Source organism: Nycticebus coucang, chromosome X (assembly GCF_027406575.1).
Source record: "Nycticebus coucang isolate mNycCou1 chromosome X, mNycCou1.pri, whole genome shotgun sequence".
In the NCBI taxonomy this organism is placed as follows: Eukaryota; Metazoa; Chordata; class Mammalia; order Primates; family Lorisidae; genus Nycticebus; species Nycticebus coucang.
The window spans coordinates 161,196,812-161,213,693 of NC_069804.1; the positions used below are offsets into that span (position 1 = coordinate 161,196,812).

General features: G+C 41.6%; 1 protein-coding gene across 1 annotated transcript in view; it reads right to left on the reverse strand.

Moving 5' to 3' along the window:
* The window catches only part of GPC4 (glypican 4), a 127,685-nt gene that overhangs the window by 21,355 nt on the left and 89,448 nt on the right, over positions 1-16,882 (reverse strand). The window contains exon 4 of the mRNA XM_053580482.1: positions 3,725-4,116. Within this exon, the coding sequence (XP_053436457.1) occupies positions 3,725-4,116 (392 nt within the window). The remainder of the gene's footprint in view (positions 1-3,724; positions 4,117-16,882) is intronic.

Genomic DNA, 16,882 nt, shown 5'->3' on the forward strand with positions numbered 1-16,882 from the left:
AGACAGGAAATTGCTTTCTTGCATTTTTTTTTTTTGAGACAGAGTCTGAATTCAAAACCCTGGTAGAGTGCCGTAGTGTCATAACTCACAGCAACCTCAAACTCTTGGGCTCAAGTGATCCTCTTGTCTCAGCCTCCCAAGTAGCTGGGTAGCTGGGACTACAGGCACCTGCCACAACGCCCGGCTATTTTTAGAGAAGGGGTCTAGCTCAGGCTGGTCTTGAACCTGTGAGCTCAGGAAATCCACCCACCTTGGCCTCTAAGAGTGGTAGGATTACAGGAGTGAGCCATTGCACCCATTTTTTTTTTACATTAAAAAAAAAATTTATACCAGCTCGGTGCCTGTAGCTCAAGTGGCTAAGGCGCCAGTCACATACACCAGAACTGGTGGGTTCAAATCCAGCCCGGGCCTGCCAAACAACAATGACAATTACAACCAAAAAATAGCCGGTAGAATATAAATGTCTTAATACAATAATTAAGAAAATGCCGTGAAGGCTATGTTAACCAGTTTGATGAAAACATTTCAAATTGTATATAAAACCAGCACATTGTACCCCATGATTGCATAAATGTACACAGCTATGATTTAATAAAAATCAAATAAAAAAAAATAGCCAGCTGGGTGTTTTGGCAGGCGCCTGTGTTCCCAGCTACTTGGGAGCCTAAGGCAAGAGAATCACTTAAGCCCAGGAGTTTGAGGTTGCTGTGAGCTGTGATGCCACGACACTCTACCCAGGGCAATAGCTTGAGGCTCTGTCTCAAAAAAAAAAAAAATTATACCAAAAGAAATATGAGGCTCCGCACCTGCAGCTCAGTGGTTAGGGTGCCAGCCATATATACCAGGGCTGGCAGGTTTGAACCCAGCCCAGGCCTGCCAAACAAAAATGGCAACTATAACCAAAAAATAGCTGGGCATTGTGGTGGGCGCCTATAGTCCCAAGGGAGGCTGAGGCAAGAGAATCGCTTGAGCCCAAGAGTTGTAGGTTGCTGTGAGTTGTGATGCCACGGGCACTCTACCCAGGGTGACATAGTCAGACTCTGTCTCAAAAAAAAAAAAACAAAAAAGAAATATGAAAAAGTGACACAAGGAAGACTGTGTGACCCAATATGAAATAATGACAACTACTTTCTGACTATTTCACATTGGGTCATGTGCTCTTCATTGCCATAAGTGAGGGTGTTTGAATATTAAACATCACATTCAAGTTTATTGATTTCTCACTATTAATTCTGAGAATGCAACACAGGAAAGCCACAACTTCTTACTTCCCCCTATCCTGGGAGGTGTGATGATGAGGCTTTTCTAGCCCTTGATCTTTTAACCTACAATGACCTGTCTCAAAGCCTTTTTCTTATTTTGGCCACCTCCCTAACCCCCAAGTTGGTGGGTTCCAGAATCTCAGTCTCTGAAGTAGCTCCGACCTTGAGAAGTGAGGCTAACACCAAGACAGGTTTGTGTCAGCTGCTTGATCCTTCTGCAAAAATTAATAGTGTACCTCAAAGGAAAGGGGGAGGATTTATATAAGGAATGCACTTTTCAAACATTGGCAAAGGGCCCCTAACTCTTTGCCTTTCTCTTGGGCAAGAGCATACCGTACAAGCACAGGTACACACAGACATTCAAACCCCACAGCGGTGCCTTCCTGCCTTTTTAGCTGAGGATGAACCCAAAGAATTGTTGAAGGAGGACAAACGCGTTAGGTGAAGTGCAATGTAAATAACTTTTGAACTGGATTAACTGTGTGCTATTTTAGTGACTCTGACATAAATATCTCCAAGAATAATAATGGTTACTGGGGTTGGCAGAATTTCAGGCATCCGATTTTTCCTTTAATGATAAATAATCATCTTCCCATTTACCCTCATATACCCCAATAAGTATTTGTAATTTATAATGAAAATATCGGGAGGAGGAGGAGTTGACAAAAACATACAAGAAAGAATTGTTTCCTGCCAGTTTAAGGCCTAGATAGAGAGAGAACAAATATAATAATGAATGCACCAATCAACTAACCCTTATTATTACCAAATCCTAGTATGAAAAATCCTGTGAGTACCTATTTTTCATAACACACCCTTCTTTAGAATCTTTATCTTTACTCTGGTGAGTAAGTTTCCTCTGTAACTAGCATAACTGTGTACCTTGGTCAGCCCAGGGCAGTCAGGGTTGCTTATTAATAATGAGTGATACTTCTTGTCTGTGTATTATCATTAATAAAAACATCCTGCTTTAGACAGTAAGTATCCTTGTTGGGACAGTAAATTATATGGTCACTTTTAACTGTAAATGAACTCTCTGATAGGCAATCAGGTGGCTATTTTGGTGCTGACAGTGCTATTGAATTTTTACGTTGACCATTCCCAATCCTCAAGACAACTGAATGGCCTCAGCAGAAGCTGCTGTCACGCATTCAGGCATTTTAGCAATGGCCTACAATTTGGTTTCTCCTCTGAGGGCCTAAAGGTAGCAGCACTAAGATCAGTCTTTCAAAGAGAACTTTGCCTGGCTCGGCACCTGTGGCTCAAGCGGCTAAGGCGCCAGCCACATACACCTGAGCTGGCGGGTTTGAATGCAGCCCGGGCCCGCCAAACGACAATGACGGCTGCAACCAAAAAATAGCCAGGCGTTGTGGTGGGCGCCTGTAGTCCCAGCTACTTGGGAGGCAGAGGCAGGAGAATCGCTTGAGCCCAGGAGTTGGAGGTTGCTGTGAGCTGTGATGCACAGAACTCTACCCGGGGTGATAGCTTGAGGCTCTGTCACAAAAAAAAAAAAAAAAAGAACTTTGCCCAAATATATTATTCCTTCCTTAGTATCAAGTCATGGAAGGGTAGAAGTGAAAGAGCCTTCAAGAAGTTTTTCAAATTTCATTTAGGGGAGGGGAGTGGGTGTTGAAGGAGCAGTAGGGCCTTTACCCACTCCCACCCCACGAAATCTTGTTCAAAACCCGACTGCATAAAACCAGGAGGCAGAGGCACAAATGCAGTCTTCCCCACTAGAAGGCTTCCTTCTCCCTTGCCCCTTCTTAAGGAGCCCCTGAAGTAACCCCATAAGCTGGCTGCAAGGAACACAGTCTGAGAAATACTGGTCAAGTCCAATTCACTTAATTTCCTAATGAGGAAAGTCAGGTTCATTTCATCAGCTTCTGGTTATATATTACGATTTCTTTTTCTGTACTGGTAATCCTCTAAACAAAGTCATAAGTCAAAAGCAATGTGGTCTACATTAATTGTCATATAAAGCTCTGTCTTCTAAACAGCTCCGTGCATACCTTATAGCAAGGAAACATATGTTCATGGGGATTAAATGCTTTTCTAGTTAGTAGGCTAGTAGGCTCAAACTTCGTCACTCAAAACAATCAAATGAGGAGCCTGTGCGTGTATATTTCTTTCTAGAATGAGAACTAAATTCACCGAACTCTAAAAAGAGTACGGTGGAATCAAACCCACTTCTAAAATTAAAATTACAGAGTGAACACACGTCCAACTTCTAAGAAGAGCTACCAAAAAAATAGTACAAAAAGTAATAATGATATGTGAGGATCTTCTTCACAGTATTGTATAAGGACAAAGGTTGGGAAAGAAGAGACCAGAGAGAAAGAAAAGGGAAGCCTTATCGAGCCAATGGAATTCTGGTGATTCATTTTTCCACCTTTCCCAAGCTGTCTTTTAAAATGAAATAGAACAAAAGAAAAACAAAAGTACAGAATACAAATGATGCTTACCACCGACACTTTGCTCACGACATCTCTTGCAACTGCCAAACCTTGAGCAAAAGTACGGGCTGCTACAAATGCACGAGTAACCTGCAGCTTCAATTTCCGAGGGACGTCTCCAAAGGGCTTCAGCTGCTCAGTGTACTTGCTCACACATTCCAGGTAGTCATCTGTGAAGTGGTACTGGGAGTTCACCAGGCGGAACATCCGCTCCAGAAGGCGAGCCCAGAAGTCATTTAGCATTTCCTCCAGGTTCACGTTTCCCACCACGTAGTACTGTTTCAACTCTACGAAGAGATCTTTAAATAGCTCAGAATTTTGCATGTACAAATGGCCATATGTCTTCACAAACATATCGTTCAGGGATTTCTCTGCATTTTCAAGGAGTTCTTTGAAGAACTCTAAAATCAAAACAAAACGAAGAGAAAAAAGAAAAATGAAAGAAATGGCTTTTAGTAATAAAGTTCTGTTTTGGGGGTAAACTTGAAAACTAGAGAAAATGACAACTAAATTGGGAAACATGCCTGTATGTAGGATGAATTTCTTTTGGGGAATCTGGCATCTCAGACAATTTGTCAGTGAAAGGAAACCTATGTCACAAAGTCTCATATAGGTATCTAAGTCTAATAAAGGGGAAAAAAGAAAATTTTAAACCTACAACTTCTCAGCAATCAGTACAACACACACACACACACACACACACACATTCTCTTTCCCCCTCTCTCTCATTAGGTGAATAAAGAACTATCCAACAATGGTCATGTGACATCTAAAACATGAGGTTTCTTAGAACCTTTTACCAGAAAAAAAATCTAAGTCAAAGTTAATCATACTCCTGAACTGTAATTTAAGACCAAGACAGGTATTTTCAAAAGTTGCCCATTTACTTACACGTGATTTTTTTTTTCTTTTCTCCTTTTTACTTATCTACATGATACCTGCCTAGGAAATGACCGAGGTCAAGAAACACAATAAAACACTCCTAGAAGCAAGCATATTAGTTTTCTGAAAATGAGTTCCCTGGGTATTCCCTGTGACATTAATGCAAATTGAAGGTATACACATTGACCCTGTGTTCCTAATGGATTCACACAGGGACATCATAAGACTCTTTCTAGTGTCCTTTCTGTGTGTGTGTGTGTGCGTGTGAGAGAGAGAGAGAGACAGGGACAAAGGATGCATAATGGATTCAACGATAAATGCCAATAATGTGGCATTTTTGTAAGACAAAATGGAAAATAACTGAAATATACAAATAAGAATGCCTTGTTACTTCAGATTCATTTACTTTTTGGGCACCACATAGCCACAGCCTAAGTGTTAAAGATTTTAATCTCTTAAGTACAAATGACAAATTAGTTTTCTCCTGAAGCTTTTCTTGGGAACTTCAATGAAAAGAGGAGCTAACAGTGTATCTGCAACATTCATCATTCTTAAGAATCTCCTGCCTACTATAAAAATAAACACCTCATGATATCGAGTTTATGAGCAGGACAAATATAACAAATACCAAAGCAAAATCTAAAGACCATGTCAAATAAGAAACTGCCTCTAAGTAAATATGGAGGAGAAAAGAAAATGTGACTCCAGTTTCAAAGCCAGAACACTGGAGAGCTTATTACGCCTAATTCCAAATAGTTTTTCAAAACCTAGACTCAGTAAACTGAAGCCTTTTGGAGGGAGATGGACGTGTGTGGATTTCCTTACATGCCCAGTTTCTATACCCATGCCTCTGAGCCCTGACTCATCACTATGGGGTCCCTTGAGGCTGAGGGCTAAAATCCACAGTCGTCCCTGGTTCCAGTTTTTCCAAACATTGTAGTTTTTTTTCTTCTTTTCATTTTATCTACGTTTTTTTTTCTTGCCTTTTATTTACTGAGCTTTCTTCAGAGAAAGAAAGGAAAATCCACTCCCTCTGCAGAGTAACGAAGCAGATACATCAACTCATCCCCAGTACACATGAATGGCCTGGCACTGTGACAAAGTTCTCTCCCCGAAAGTGAGAGGGTAAAAAGGCCACAAGCTAGGCCAGTGATTTTCAACTGGTGTGCCATGAAAATCATTAAGGATCATTAATTAAATTATTGTCAAAAGAAGTTCAAGGCACAGTAAATATATTCTTTTTTCTCTTTTTTTTATCTACATAATTTAAGTGTGCTACAGAAGTTTAACTTACAAGTTCAAGTGTGCTGTGAGATAAAAAAGGTTGAAAAACACTGAGCTAGGGGAACCATAAGAGAAGCACTCAAATCAGCTACCTGGGAAGGCCCTTCATTCTCCTCCAAACCCCTGGGTGGTTTCAAAGCTCCAGCCTGGGACCAGCATGCACCAGCATCACATGACTACTTGTTAGACATGCAAATTCTCAGTCCCACCCCAGACTTATTGAATCAAAATCCCGGAGGGTGGGCCCAGCCATTTGTGATTCTGCTGTACCCTAGAGTTTGGCAACAACTATTCTAGCTGCTGAAACTTCTCCCATTTCACCTGTCACTAGCAATCACCAACAGCTCAGGGACTGTGAAGCAGTCCAGGTAAGCATTAATGTTTCAATTAGGGCGTGTCTTGCCAATGAATTGCATTTTGAAAAAATGTGCTGCATTCCTAGGAGTGATTTTTTTATTTTTTTTTATTATTATTATTTTTTTTTGGTAGAGACAGAGTCTCACTGTACCGCCCTCTGGTAGAGTGCCGTGGCGTCACACGGCTCACAGCAACGTCTAACTCTTGGGCTTACGCGATTCTCCTGCCTCAGCCTCCCGAGCAGCTGGGACTACAGGCTCCTGCCACAACGCCCGGCTAGGAGTGATTTTTTTATTATGTCTTGAGGGACAAACTTTCTTGTGTGGCATCCTCTCAACTAAGTGTTAATGTAGATAATTAAGTGCACGCAGCAGTCTTCTGGAATTCAAAGTTGAGAAGGGACCTTAAACGTCAATACCATGCTTGAGTCACCAGCACCCTTGCTAAGTTGTGCTTGTGGTCTGGAGGCCTAAAAAAGAAGGCATACATGGGCTGTGGTATTACATGGACAATGTGTTGCACACGTAGCCATCACATACTGAAAAATAAGCCTGGTCATCACGAGAACAACATGAAAGCCTTGTGTTACTCCAGTGCTGTTAATATTTCATAACCTAATGGCTTGGCGCCCGTAGCATAAGTGGTTATGGCGCCAGCCACATACACCAAGGGTGGAGGGTTCGAACCTGGCCCAGGCCAGCTAAACAACGATGACAACCACAACAAAAAAATAGCCAGGTGTTGTGGCAGGAGCCTCTACTCCCAGCTGCTTGGGAGGCTGAGGCAAGAGAACTGCTTGAGCCCAAGAGTTTGAGGTTGCTGTGAGCTGTGACGGCAAAGCACTCTACCCAGGGCGACATACTGAGACTCTGTCTCAAAAAAAAAAAAATTAATAACCTAAAAGAGCAGATTCTAACAGCAATCACAGGCTTCTTTTTATTGGATTTCTATCACATTGCTCATAAAATTGGCACCTATCAGAAGAAACTGGATGTTGAGAGTTATTTGACTTGGGCTTTTGTACTCATTTCATAAGTAACTCTCAATCCTCACATGCATTTTTAATGAATGCCATCTACAGTCATGTTGGTTTTAGGGGTGAGGGTGTACAGTGCTTTGTTGAGCTTAGTTTTAATTTAAAAACTCTAAAAATTTCAAGGTTAGTCCTTTAGGCTTCGAAGTACTGCAGGTCAAACAAATGCTAAGATGCTGAACATTTTATGGAAAAACTAAATTCTCTTGACTTCTTCATTCAGATTAAGAGCTTACAGGCTGATGTATGCATAGTTACTCTGGAGTGCAAGAGAAATGATCTAATGAAGACAAGACTGATTTGAAGCTTACATGTCCCCTTGTCCAATACCATCATGGACCTTACCTTGGTCCCCATGACTCAAGTCCTGTCTAGGAAAGTGTGCTATCTACATACTAAATCCTAATTTATTTAATCACTCAGAAAATTAATCTTTCCTTCACATTTTAAAAGACTCGTTAACGTGGCCATACAGGTTGCAAATATACAGACCATCAGACTAAGCATGTGGTTAATAAATGCTTGAGAAATTCTATAAAACTGATATAACAAGTTAAAACCTCACAATTTAATTTCTCCAAATGGCTATGCAAATTGACGAGTATGTACTGAGGAGCTGGTATGGGCTCAAATCAAAGAATGCCATGTTCTTACTATGCATCTTAACCTTCGTCCTGTCTAATCAGACTGTAATGAAAATTTCTAGAAAGACAAATTTCCCCCATTCAGTTTACATTCATTATACACTGCCACTCTCCACACATGGTTTTCTGAGGGTATGAGAGATTTTTAAAACATCTATAAAATTCTTAATCCTTCATTTCAGATATCAAGTTCCTAAATATTCATCGATTTAATCTATGGGAGTCAACAGAACAAAAATTAAGGGATCCAGGGTGGCGCCTGTGGCTCAGTGAGTAGGGCGCCGGCCCCACATACCTAAGGTAGTGGGTTCAAACCCAGCCTCGGCTAAACTGCAACCAAAAAATAGCTGGGCGTTGTGGAGGACACCTGTAGTCCCAGCTGCTCGGGAGGCTGAAGCAAGAGAATCGCGTAAACCCAAAAGCTAGAGGTTGCTGTGAGCCATGTGACGTCATAGCACTCTACAGAGGGCAGTAAAGTGAGACTCTTGTCTCTCAAAAAAAAAAATTAAGGGATCCAGAAGGCCCAAACTCATTTCTCCTTCCAGGGGTATATCTAACCATTATTATTCTCTGCCTCATATTGGAAGAAGAGTTGTCTTGGGCCACCGAGTAAATATACAAACACTAATGGAAGCCGATGAGCAAAAAAAAGGCCCGTGCATAATTTTCATGACATCCAACCTGCTGTCCCACAGGTTGGACACCCCCGAGACTGGCCCTGTTAAATGGGACTATTCTACCCATTCTTTTTGCCTCAAAGGGACCTCATGAGGATGGCAGATAAAACTTAAGTTCTAAACTCTATAAAAGTAGGCACAATAGGGCGGCGCCTGTGGCTCAGTGAGTAGGGCGCCGGCCCCATATGCCGAGGGTGGCGGGTTCAAACCCAGCCCCGGCCAAACTGCAACAAAAAATAGCCGGGCGTTGTGGCGGGCGCCTGTAGTCCCAGCTGCTCGGGAGGCTGAGGCAAGAGAATCTCGTAAGCCCAAGAGTTAGAGGTTGCTGTGAGCCATGTGATGCCACGGCACTCTACCCGAGGGCGGTACAGTGAGACTCTGTCTCTACAAAAAAAAAAAAAAGTAGGTACAATACCAATCAAAGAGTAACAATTCGATATTAGGAAAAAAGGGAAAGAAAACCCTTTTGCATCTGTTCCTTCTATTAAAGTAGCAACTCTCACATGTTCTTGCATAATGCTTCCATGTTCCAACTCCCCCTTCTCTTCCTGTGACATTTCCTTCTACAATGAGGATGGATCACAAGTTCGCCACTCAGGTCCTAGTCTACGGCAACTTCAGTAACTGCTGTGATGCTCATCTCCATATTTTTTTTTTTTCATTTATTTTTAGAACCAGGATCAGGGTCAGATATTAACTGCTGAAGAAGAGTTGGACAGGCCCAAGACACCTAGCAATCATACCTAATAGTCATTTCCCCCCCCCGAGTAAATTATAATACACTTAATGGCAAAGAGAGAACCAGGCAAGAGCAGTGTAACCCAGAGTTCCACAATGGTCAGAAGCCAAGTTAATTGGAAGTTAGATCTCCCTTGTAGCAACTACTTGCATTTGTGAAAAATGCTGCTCAGAGAGTCCATTTTGTCTCATTTTTTTTTTTTTTTGTAGAGACAGAGTCTCACTGTACCGCCCTCCGGTAGACTGCCGTGGCGTCACACGGCTCACAGCAACCTCTAACTCTTGGGCTTACACGATTCTCTTGCCTCAGTCTCCCAAGCAGCTGGGACTACAGGCGCCCACCACAACGCCTGGCTATTTTTTTGTTGCAGTTTGGCCGGGGCTGGGTTTGAACCCGCCACCCTCGGCATATGGGGCCGGTGCCCTACTCACTGAGCCACAGGCGCCGCCCTTGTCTCATTTTGTTTTAAAGACCGTGTCTCACTCTGTCACCCAGGCTAGAGTGCAGTGGCCCAAACATAGCTCAGTGCAACCTTAACTCCTGGGCTCAAGTGATTTTCCTGCCTCAACCTCCCGAGTATAGCTGGGACTACAGGGACCTGCCATTGGCCAATTGTTCTTTTATTCTTCTTTTTTTTTTTTAATAGACATGGGGTTTAGCTCTTACTCAGGCTGGCCTCAAACTCCTGGCTTCAAGCAATCTTCCCACCTCAGTCTCCCAAAGTGCTAGGTTGTGAGGTACCATGCCTGGCAGGAAGTCCGTTGTAAGTTAAGATATTAGTGTTTGAAAGGAAGTCAGAGAGGAGGTGGTTTATAAACATTTGAAATCTGGTGTCTGTGATCAGAGTTTATTTCCCCTTCAATTTTCGGTTTGGAGGCTTAAGTACATAAGACAATAAAACCTCCATAGTTGACCACCTCCCTACATTGATACCTGTTTAAGCTGACCTAATATTCATAGACTGGACATTTAGCACATGTATCTATCAGTACAGTAGGCCTAGTTCCTTTAAGGTGACCACCTCCGTGTGCTGACCCCCAGTTGGTTACACTCCCTTGGGTGGTCAATTTACATAGGTTCTACTGAAGCTGTTCTAAGGATCCAGAAGCTGCTACTCTTTGAGGTCATGAATGGTCACTTTACACAGGGATGGAAATAAACACTGTACATGACCTTGGTTGGGCAAAAGGCTTAACCTCTCTGAGCCTATGCTGCTCATCCATAAAACGGGGCTATTAATCACTCACTTCATAAGGATAATGCCTGCCACAAAGTAGATGCTCGATAAATAGATACTACTAGAGACCTGTGAGGTACTGCTGCCCTTAGTTTCTTTAATCTATATCATTTTAAAAGTCTTTTGTTTTGTTTTTGACACAGTCTTACTTTGCCGCCCTTGGTAGAGTACCATGGAATCACAGCTCACAGCAACCTCCAACTCTTGGGCTTAAGCGATTCTCTTGCCTCAGCCTCCCAAGTAGCTGGGACTATAGGTGCCTGCCACAATGCCTGTCTATTTTTAGAGACAGGGTTGGGTTCTTGCTCTTGCTCAGGCTGGTCTTGAATTCCTCAGCTCAGGCAACCCACCCACCTCAGCCCCCTGAAGTGCCAGGATTACAGGTGACCCCCACCCCCTGCATTTAAAAAGTCTTTAACACTGGTTTTTATCTTTCTTACAGAGTCAAAAATAAGTCAAACATAATCAAATCCATCAAGGGCAGAAGTTTTTAACCTTTTTTTTTTTTTTTTTTTAAAGAAAGAGTCTTACTCTGTGGCCCTGGGTAGAGTGCCATAACTCACAGCAACCTCAGACTCTTGGGCTTGAGCAATCCCATGCCTCAGCTTCCTGAGTAGCTGGGACTACAGGCACCTACCACAATGCCTAGCTAGTTTTTTTTATTTTTAGTAGAGACAGGGTCTTGCTCTTGTTGAGGCTGGTCTTGAACTCCTGAGCTCAAGCAATCTGCCTGTTGTCAGTCCCAAAGTGCTAGATTACAGGTGTGAGCCACTGTACCAAGCCTTTCAACCTTTTCTTTTCTTTTTGAGACAGTCTCATTATGTCACCCTCATAGAGTACCATGACGTCACAGCTCGCAGCAACCTCAAACTCGGGCTTAAGCGATTCTCTTGCCTTAGCCTCCCTAGTAGCTGGGACTACAGGCGTCCACTATAATGCTCGGCTATTTTTTGGTTGCAGTTGTCATTGTTGTTTTAGCAGGCCTGGGCCAGGCTCGAACCTGCCAGTCTTGGTGTATGTTACCAGCACCCTACTCACTGAGCTAAGGGTGGGAGCTACCCTTTCAACCTTTTTTATCTCATGGCACACTTGAACCTATAGTTAAACTTTCCCAGCACACTTACATTATGTAGACAAAAAAAAAAAAAAGTGAAAAAAAAAAGAATATACTTACTGTGCTTTGAACTCCCTTTTTTTTAAAAAAATTAAATCATAGCTGTTTATATTAATGTAATCATGGAGAACTCCTTTTGAAAATACTTTTATAAATTATCTTGAAAACTTTTAGCAGTACATCTAAGATCCTCTCATGGCACACCAGCGTGCCACAGCACAGTGGTTGAAAATTACTTGTCTAGGGGAACATAAATAAAGCCAAAGCTGCTGGAGGTATGATGCTAAGAAGACCCATGGCCTTATAAAAGTGGAAGCTGTTGCCCAAAGGGAAAAATCTTAAATGGCTCTAGTTCCAAGCTTGCGAGATGTCCCAGACATCTATTAGGGTAGGAGTGAATGCTGAGTGAAAAACAGGGAAAGAAGAAACCTCAACCTTAGAAAGAGAGCTTACACTATATTAAGAGAGAGAATGCCAGACACATCACACACATATAAAAATTGAGAATTAGCAGGTCAACGCTCCTAACATGAATTTCATTTGCATACCACCTTTCTTCCCAGAAGTCCACTTAGTACAAAGAATGAGCTAGGGGACTGTATGTACTTTCTAGCTCTAAAATTTACTTTTTCTTAATGTAAGCAGTACCAGTTTAATATGGAAAAAACTTGAGTGAAAAGGCAAAGCTTTTTCATATAAAAGTTTTCTATGTAAATATCCTGTCTTTTAAAAAAGGGAAGAACATCGTGTACTTCTTAAACTTCTATCCCTAGCGACTTCTCTTGCACCAAGTAGACACTCAAAATTCTTGAAACAGGTCAAAGGGCCTAAAGTTCTGCTATTAAATGCCATTAGTTACTCCTTTATAAACAATTGACTGGCTATTGATTAATGAGCTAGAATACATTCTAGAATTAACCCATGACCTAAGAGATCAGAATCCCTTTCTAGTCAATCCATTTGCTTGGCGTTATTAGGATCAGTGCTGTATATAGCGCTGTATATATTTACATTATTACATTATTAGGATGTTCCTTTTTACATATATGGATTAATTTCCTCTTTACTATAAATGCTGAATTTGACAGCCCTGGTGTGGCACAAAAACATTAAGTTATCACATCAACACAATTCTTTTTTTTTTTCAGACAGAGCCTCAAGCTGTCGCCCAGGTTAGAGTGCCGTGGCATCACAGCTCACAGCAACCTCCAAACTCCTGGACTCAAGTGATTCTCTTGCCTCAGCCTCCCAATTAGCTGGGACTACAGGTGCCCACCACAATGCCTGGCTATTTCTGGGTTGCAATTGTCATTGTCCTTTGGCAGGCTCGGGCTGGATTCCAACCTGCCAGCTCTGGTGTATGTAGCTGGTGCCTTAGCCACTTGAACTACAGATGCCGGAGCTACATCAACAAAATTCTTGAAGAAACAAGCGTCCTTGTAAATGCTACAAATCATACTTTCCAAACTATTAGAAAACTAAAGAACTACACCCATGTATTCACCTGAGATCAAGTAGTCAGTGAAAAATAGTTAAATAAGCACCTACAAATTTAAGGGGAAAAAGCAGTAAGCATTTTATTGACAAACTGAGGTTTACGGCTATATCCTCTGTCTTTTTTTTTTATGTCTATTATCATAGCACAATGTCATTCCTCAAGAGTGCCTGCTAAGGCATGGTGTACCAGAAAGTCATAAATTATACTTAGTTATTACTGATATGGCCTGCTATTCAAAACTTTTTTTTGTTTGAGACAGAGTCCCAGTTTGTCATCTTTGGAAGAGAGCTATGGTGTCACAGCTCACAGCAACCTCAAACTCTTGGGCTCACGTGATTCTCTTGCCTCAATCTCTTGAGTAGCTGCGACTACAGGCGCCCGCCACAATGCCCGGCTATTTTTAGAGATGGAGTTTCGCTTTAGCTCAGACCGGTCTTGAACTCCTGAGCTCAGATGATCTGCCTGCCTCAACCTCCCAGAGTGCTGGGATTATAGGCATGAGCCACCACACCTGGCCTGCTATTCAAAACTTTTAATACACTTTGCCAAATTGACCTCCAGAAAAGGTCTGAGTTATGTTTATTACAGGAGTGTAATGGGGGGGCCACTTCTATGGTGCATCTTAGAATGGGTACAGGCGATTGCACTAATGTACACAGCTATGATTTAACAATAAAAAAAATTTATTACAGGAGTTTCCATTGCTCGGTTAGTTCTTTTAAGAGAGAGGGTGATGGAAATGGATAAGAAAGGCCCAAAGCCTGCCTGGCTCAAGAATTCTCTCAGCCAATCAGCTAGAGTCACTGCTAGGTCAAATAAGCACATTCCTTTGGCCTGGACAGACAGACACCTAAAAGTGGGGTGTGGCAGTGATGAACAACATTTCAAACTCCCAGACCTAAAGTGCAAAGAAGCAGAGTCAATAGAAGTTCAGCTGAAGCTCTTCTATGTATTTACTCACCTCCAAACAGATCACTGCTTCTTGCAGATGTCATGCCTTCTCAAGAAGTCTAAGCTAGTATTAGAGGCCCACAGCGAAAGTGCTTTGGGCTCTGTAGAAGCTCCACAGCATTTTCAATCCAAGGAGATAGCCAATGCTAGAGCAACAATTGGTCACACTTCAGATAACTCAGAAGGCAGAAAACCTTTGTCAATAGAGAAATGTAAGTGTTTTGTCTGAGCTCTTGATTTGATTACAGTTAGCTGGCAGTCAAGTTTCACAAAGAGATTATAAAAGAATAAGCAAAAGTACCCAGCTTTTTAGTCTCTTTCACATGGAAGGAAAAGAAAATAGAATTGTAAAGGAAAGGAGTGGCAGTGCTTTCCAACTAAATCAAAGACCGTGCACATGAACTAGAAGGAACACTGCATTTGCAGGAAGGCTAGAAGTCCTCCCATCTTTCTCTGTATTTTTGTGTCTACTCAGACTGTGAAATGTTGCCCACTCCACTGTAGCAGATGTTTTAAAAAGCAATGGAAATTTTAAAAAGTCTTAATAAATGAAATCAGAGACAAGGATTAAAAGCAAATGTATGTTGTACATTACGCTAAATATTTCTATGACATTCTTACTTTGAGGATGTTTCAGACTTATTTCAACCTAAAAATCTCCCAGGAGGTCTTTAGAAAGTTAAGTATGGCTGTGCAAAGGATAATAATAAATCCACATAGCTAAAAAATAGTTAAGATCAGGGGTCATAAAAATTCCAGAAAGTTAAGCTTAGCTGATGGCCGTGAAGCTTAGTTGGACATATTTGTTTTTTAAGGTAAGTGGACAGCTCACTTCCTCTGAGTTCATACTTTCATGGGTCTGTGAATTCTAATATCTTTGAAAGAGCTCAGGAAATTTCACCCCATAATATGATTCCTTGGTAGACAATTTTGAATTAATGGCCCTTAGAGATCAACAGACCTTTGGAAGGGGTTTTCTTTTTGTTTTTTATTGTTAAATCATAGCTGTGTACATTAGTGCAATCAAGGGGTACAATGTGCTGGTTTCATATACAATCTGAAATATTCTCATCAAACTGTTCAACGTAGCCTTCATGGCATTTTCTTAGTTACTGTATGTAGACATTTGTATTCTGCTTTTAGTTAAGTTTCGCCTGTACCCATTCTAAGATGCACCGTAGGTGTGGCCCCACCCATTACCCCTCTCCATCCTAACCCCCCTCTTCCCGCCATCTATATAACAAAATGAACTCTTCATAAGAACTATTGACTTCCTTTCCCTTTCCTGTTATCTCACTATATTGCAGGAAAGAAAATCAAGAATGCAACCAGGCTTGGCGCCCATAGCTCAGTGGTTAGGGCTCCGGCCACATACACAGGGCTGGTGGGTTCAAACCCCACCCGGGCCTGCTAAAAACAAGGACAACTGCGATCAAAAATTAGCTGGGCTGTTGCGGCGGGCACCTGTAGTCCCAGCTACGAGAGGCTCAGGCAAGAGAATCGCTTAAGCCCAAGAATTTGAGGTTGCTGTGAGCTGTGACAGCACAGCACTCTACGAAGGGCAACATAGTGAGACTGTCTCCAAAAGAAAAAAGAAAAAAAAATACAACCAGGCAGGGAACAAATAATTTTAAACATAGTTTTTGTCTGTCAGGTTAATTTCCAAAGAGAATCATTTACAAGGCAATCTGTTTCCCCCATTTATTCAACCTCCCAAGCAAACATTTATTGCATCTAAACAAAACTATCTATATTCCTCATCTCCCCATGCCCTCTAAATGTAAAGTGCAAAAATATCGGGATCCCATTGGGATATTGGGTAATCACTGTGATTCTCCCCATGTGCATAGTAAACAAACCTCTTCCTCTTATTAATCTGCCTTAATTTTTAGTTGATCTTTCAGCAAATCTTTGGGGAAAGGGGCATTTCCTCTCACCTCCACGCTGTCAACTCACTGAGGCACCAAACTGGTTTTTCTACTGGCTTAATTAAGTAATGGTCAACACGAAGTATGGAAATTTTCAGTCTGGGATTAAAATACAGATTTGCCTAAGTTCGAAGCGCGCTTCCTGCCCAGCCTCTGGGAAATGATAAAAAACAAGGGGGCTTGAAGGCTGAAGGGAAGAGTAGCTGCTCTGATTTATACTTGGCCCATGTAGATACACGGGACAGACAATTATTTCTTTTATGTGCGTTTTCAGCTAATTCAGCAAATTTCTACTATTATTCAAGTTAACAAGCTTCAGGCTCCTGGGAGGGTTTTCAAAGACCTAGTGAAAGTAGCTGAGAGTTAAGAAATGATAGGGGGAAAAGAGGGTACTATACAGATGGCTAATTAACATCTTGTAAGACCTTTCAGTGAAGCAGCTGCTCTAGTCACATGCTCAAAAGATTCTCGCAGAATTTTTAGAATTCAAAGGGTTTTTAGAGATCTAGTTCAACCCCCTCATTTTATGGATGGGAAAACTGAGACCCAGTTAATTGCCCCATGTCACAGTAAGTTCACTGCAGAACAAGGGTGACAATTCAGTGTGTTCTGCTTCCCATTCAAGGCTGCTAAATTTGACCTTAAAATCACAAATTAAAATTTTCCCAATAGACTAGCATGAGACAACATCTCTATTTCCTTAAGATTTCTTTTAACCTGCAAAATATCTAGCAAACTGCTTGCTACAGTGAGTTGTTTAGCAGTAATAGTACTTCATAGCTGTTACATCATTTTTACTGTGTAATTTAGAAATATATTTAAC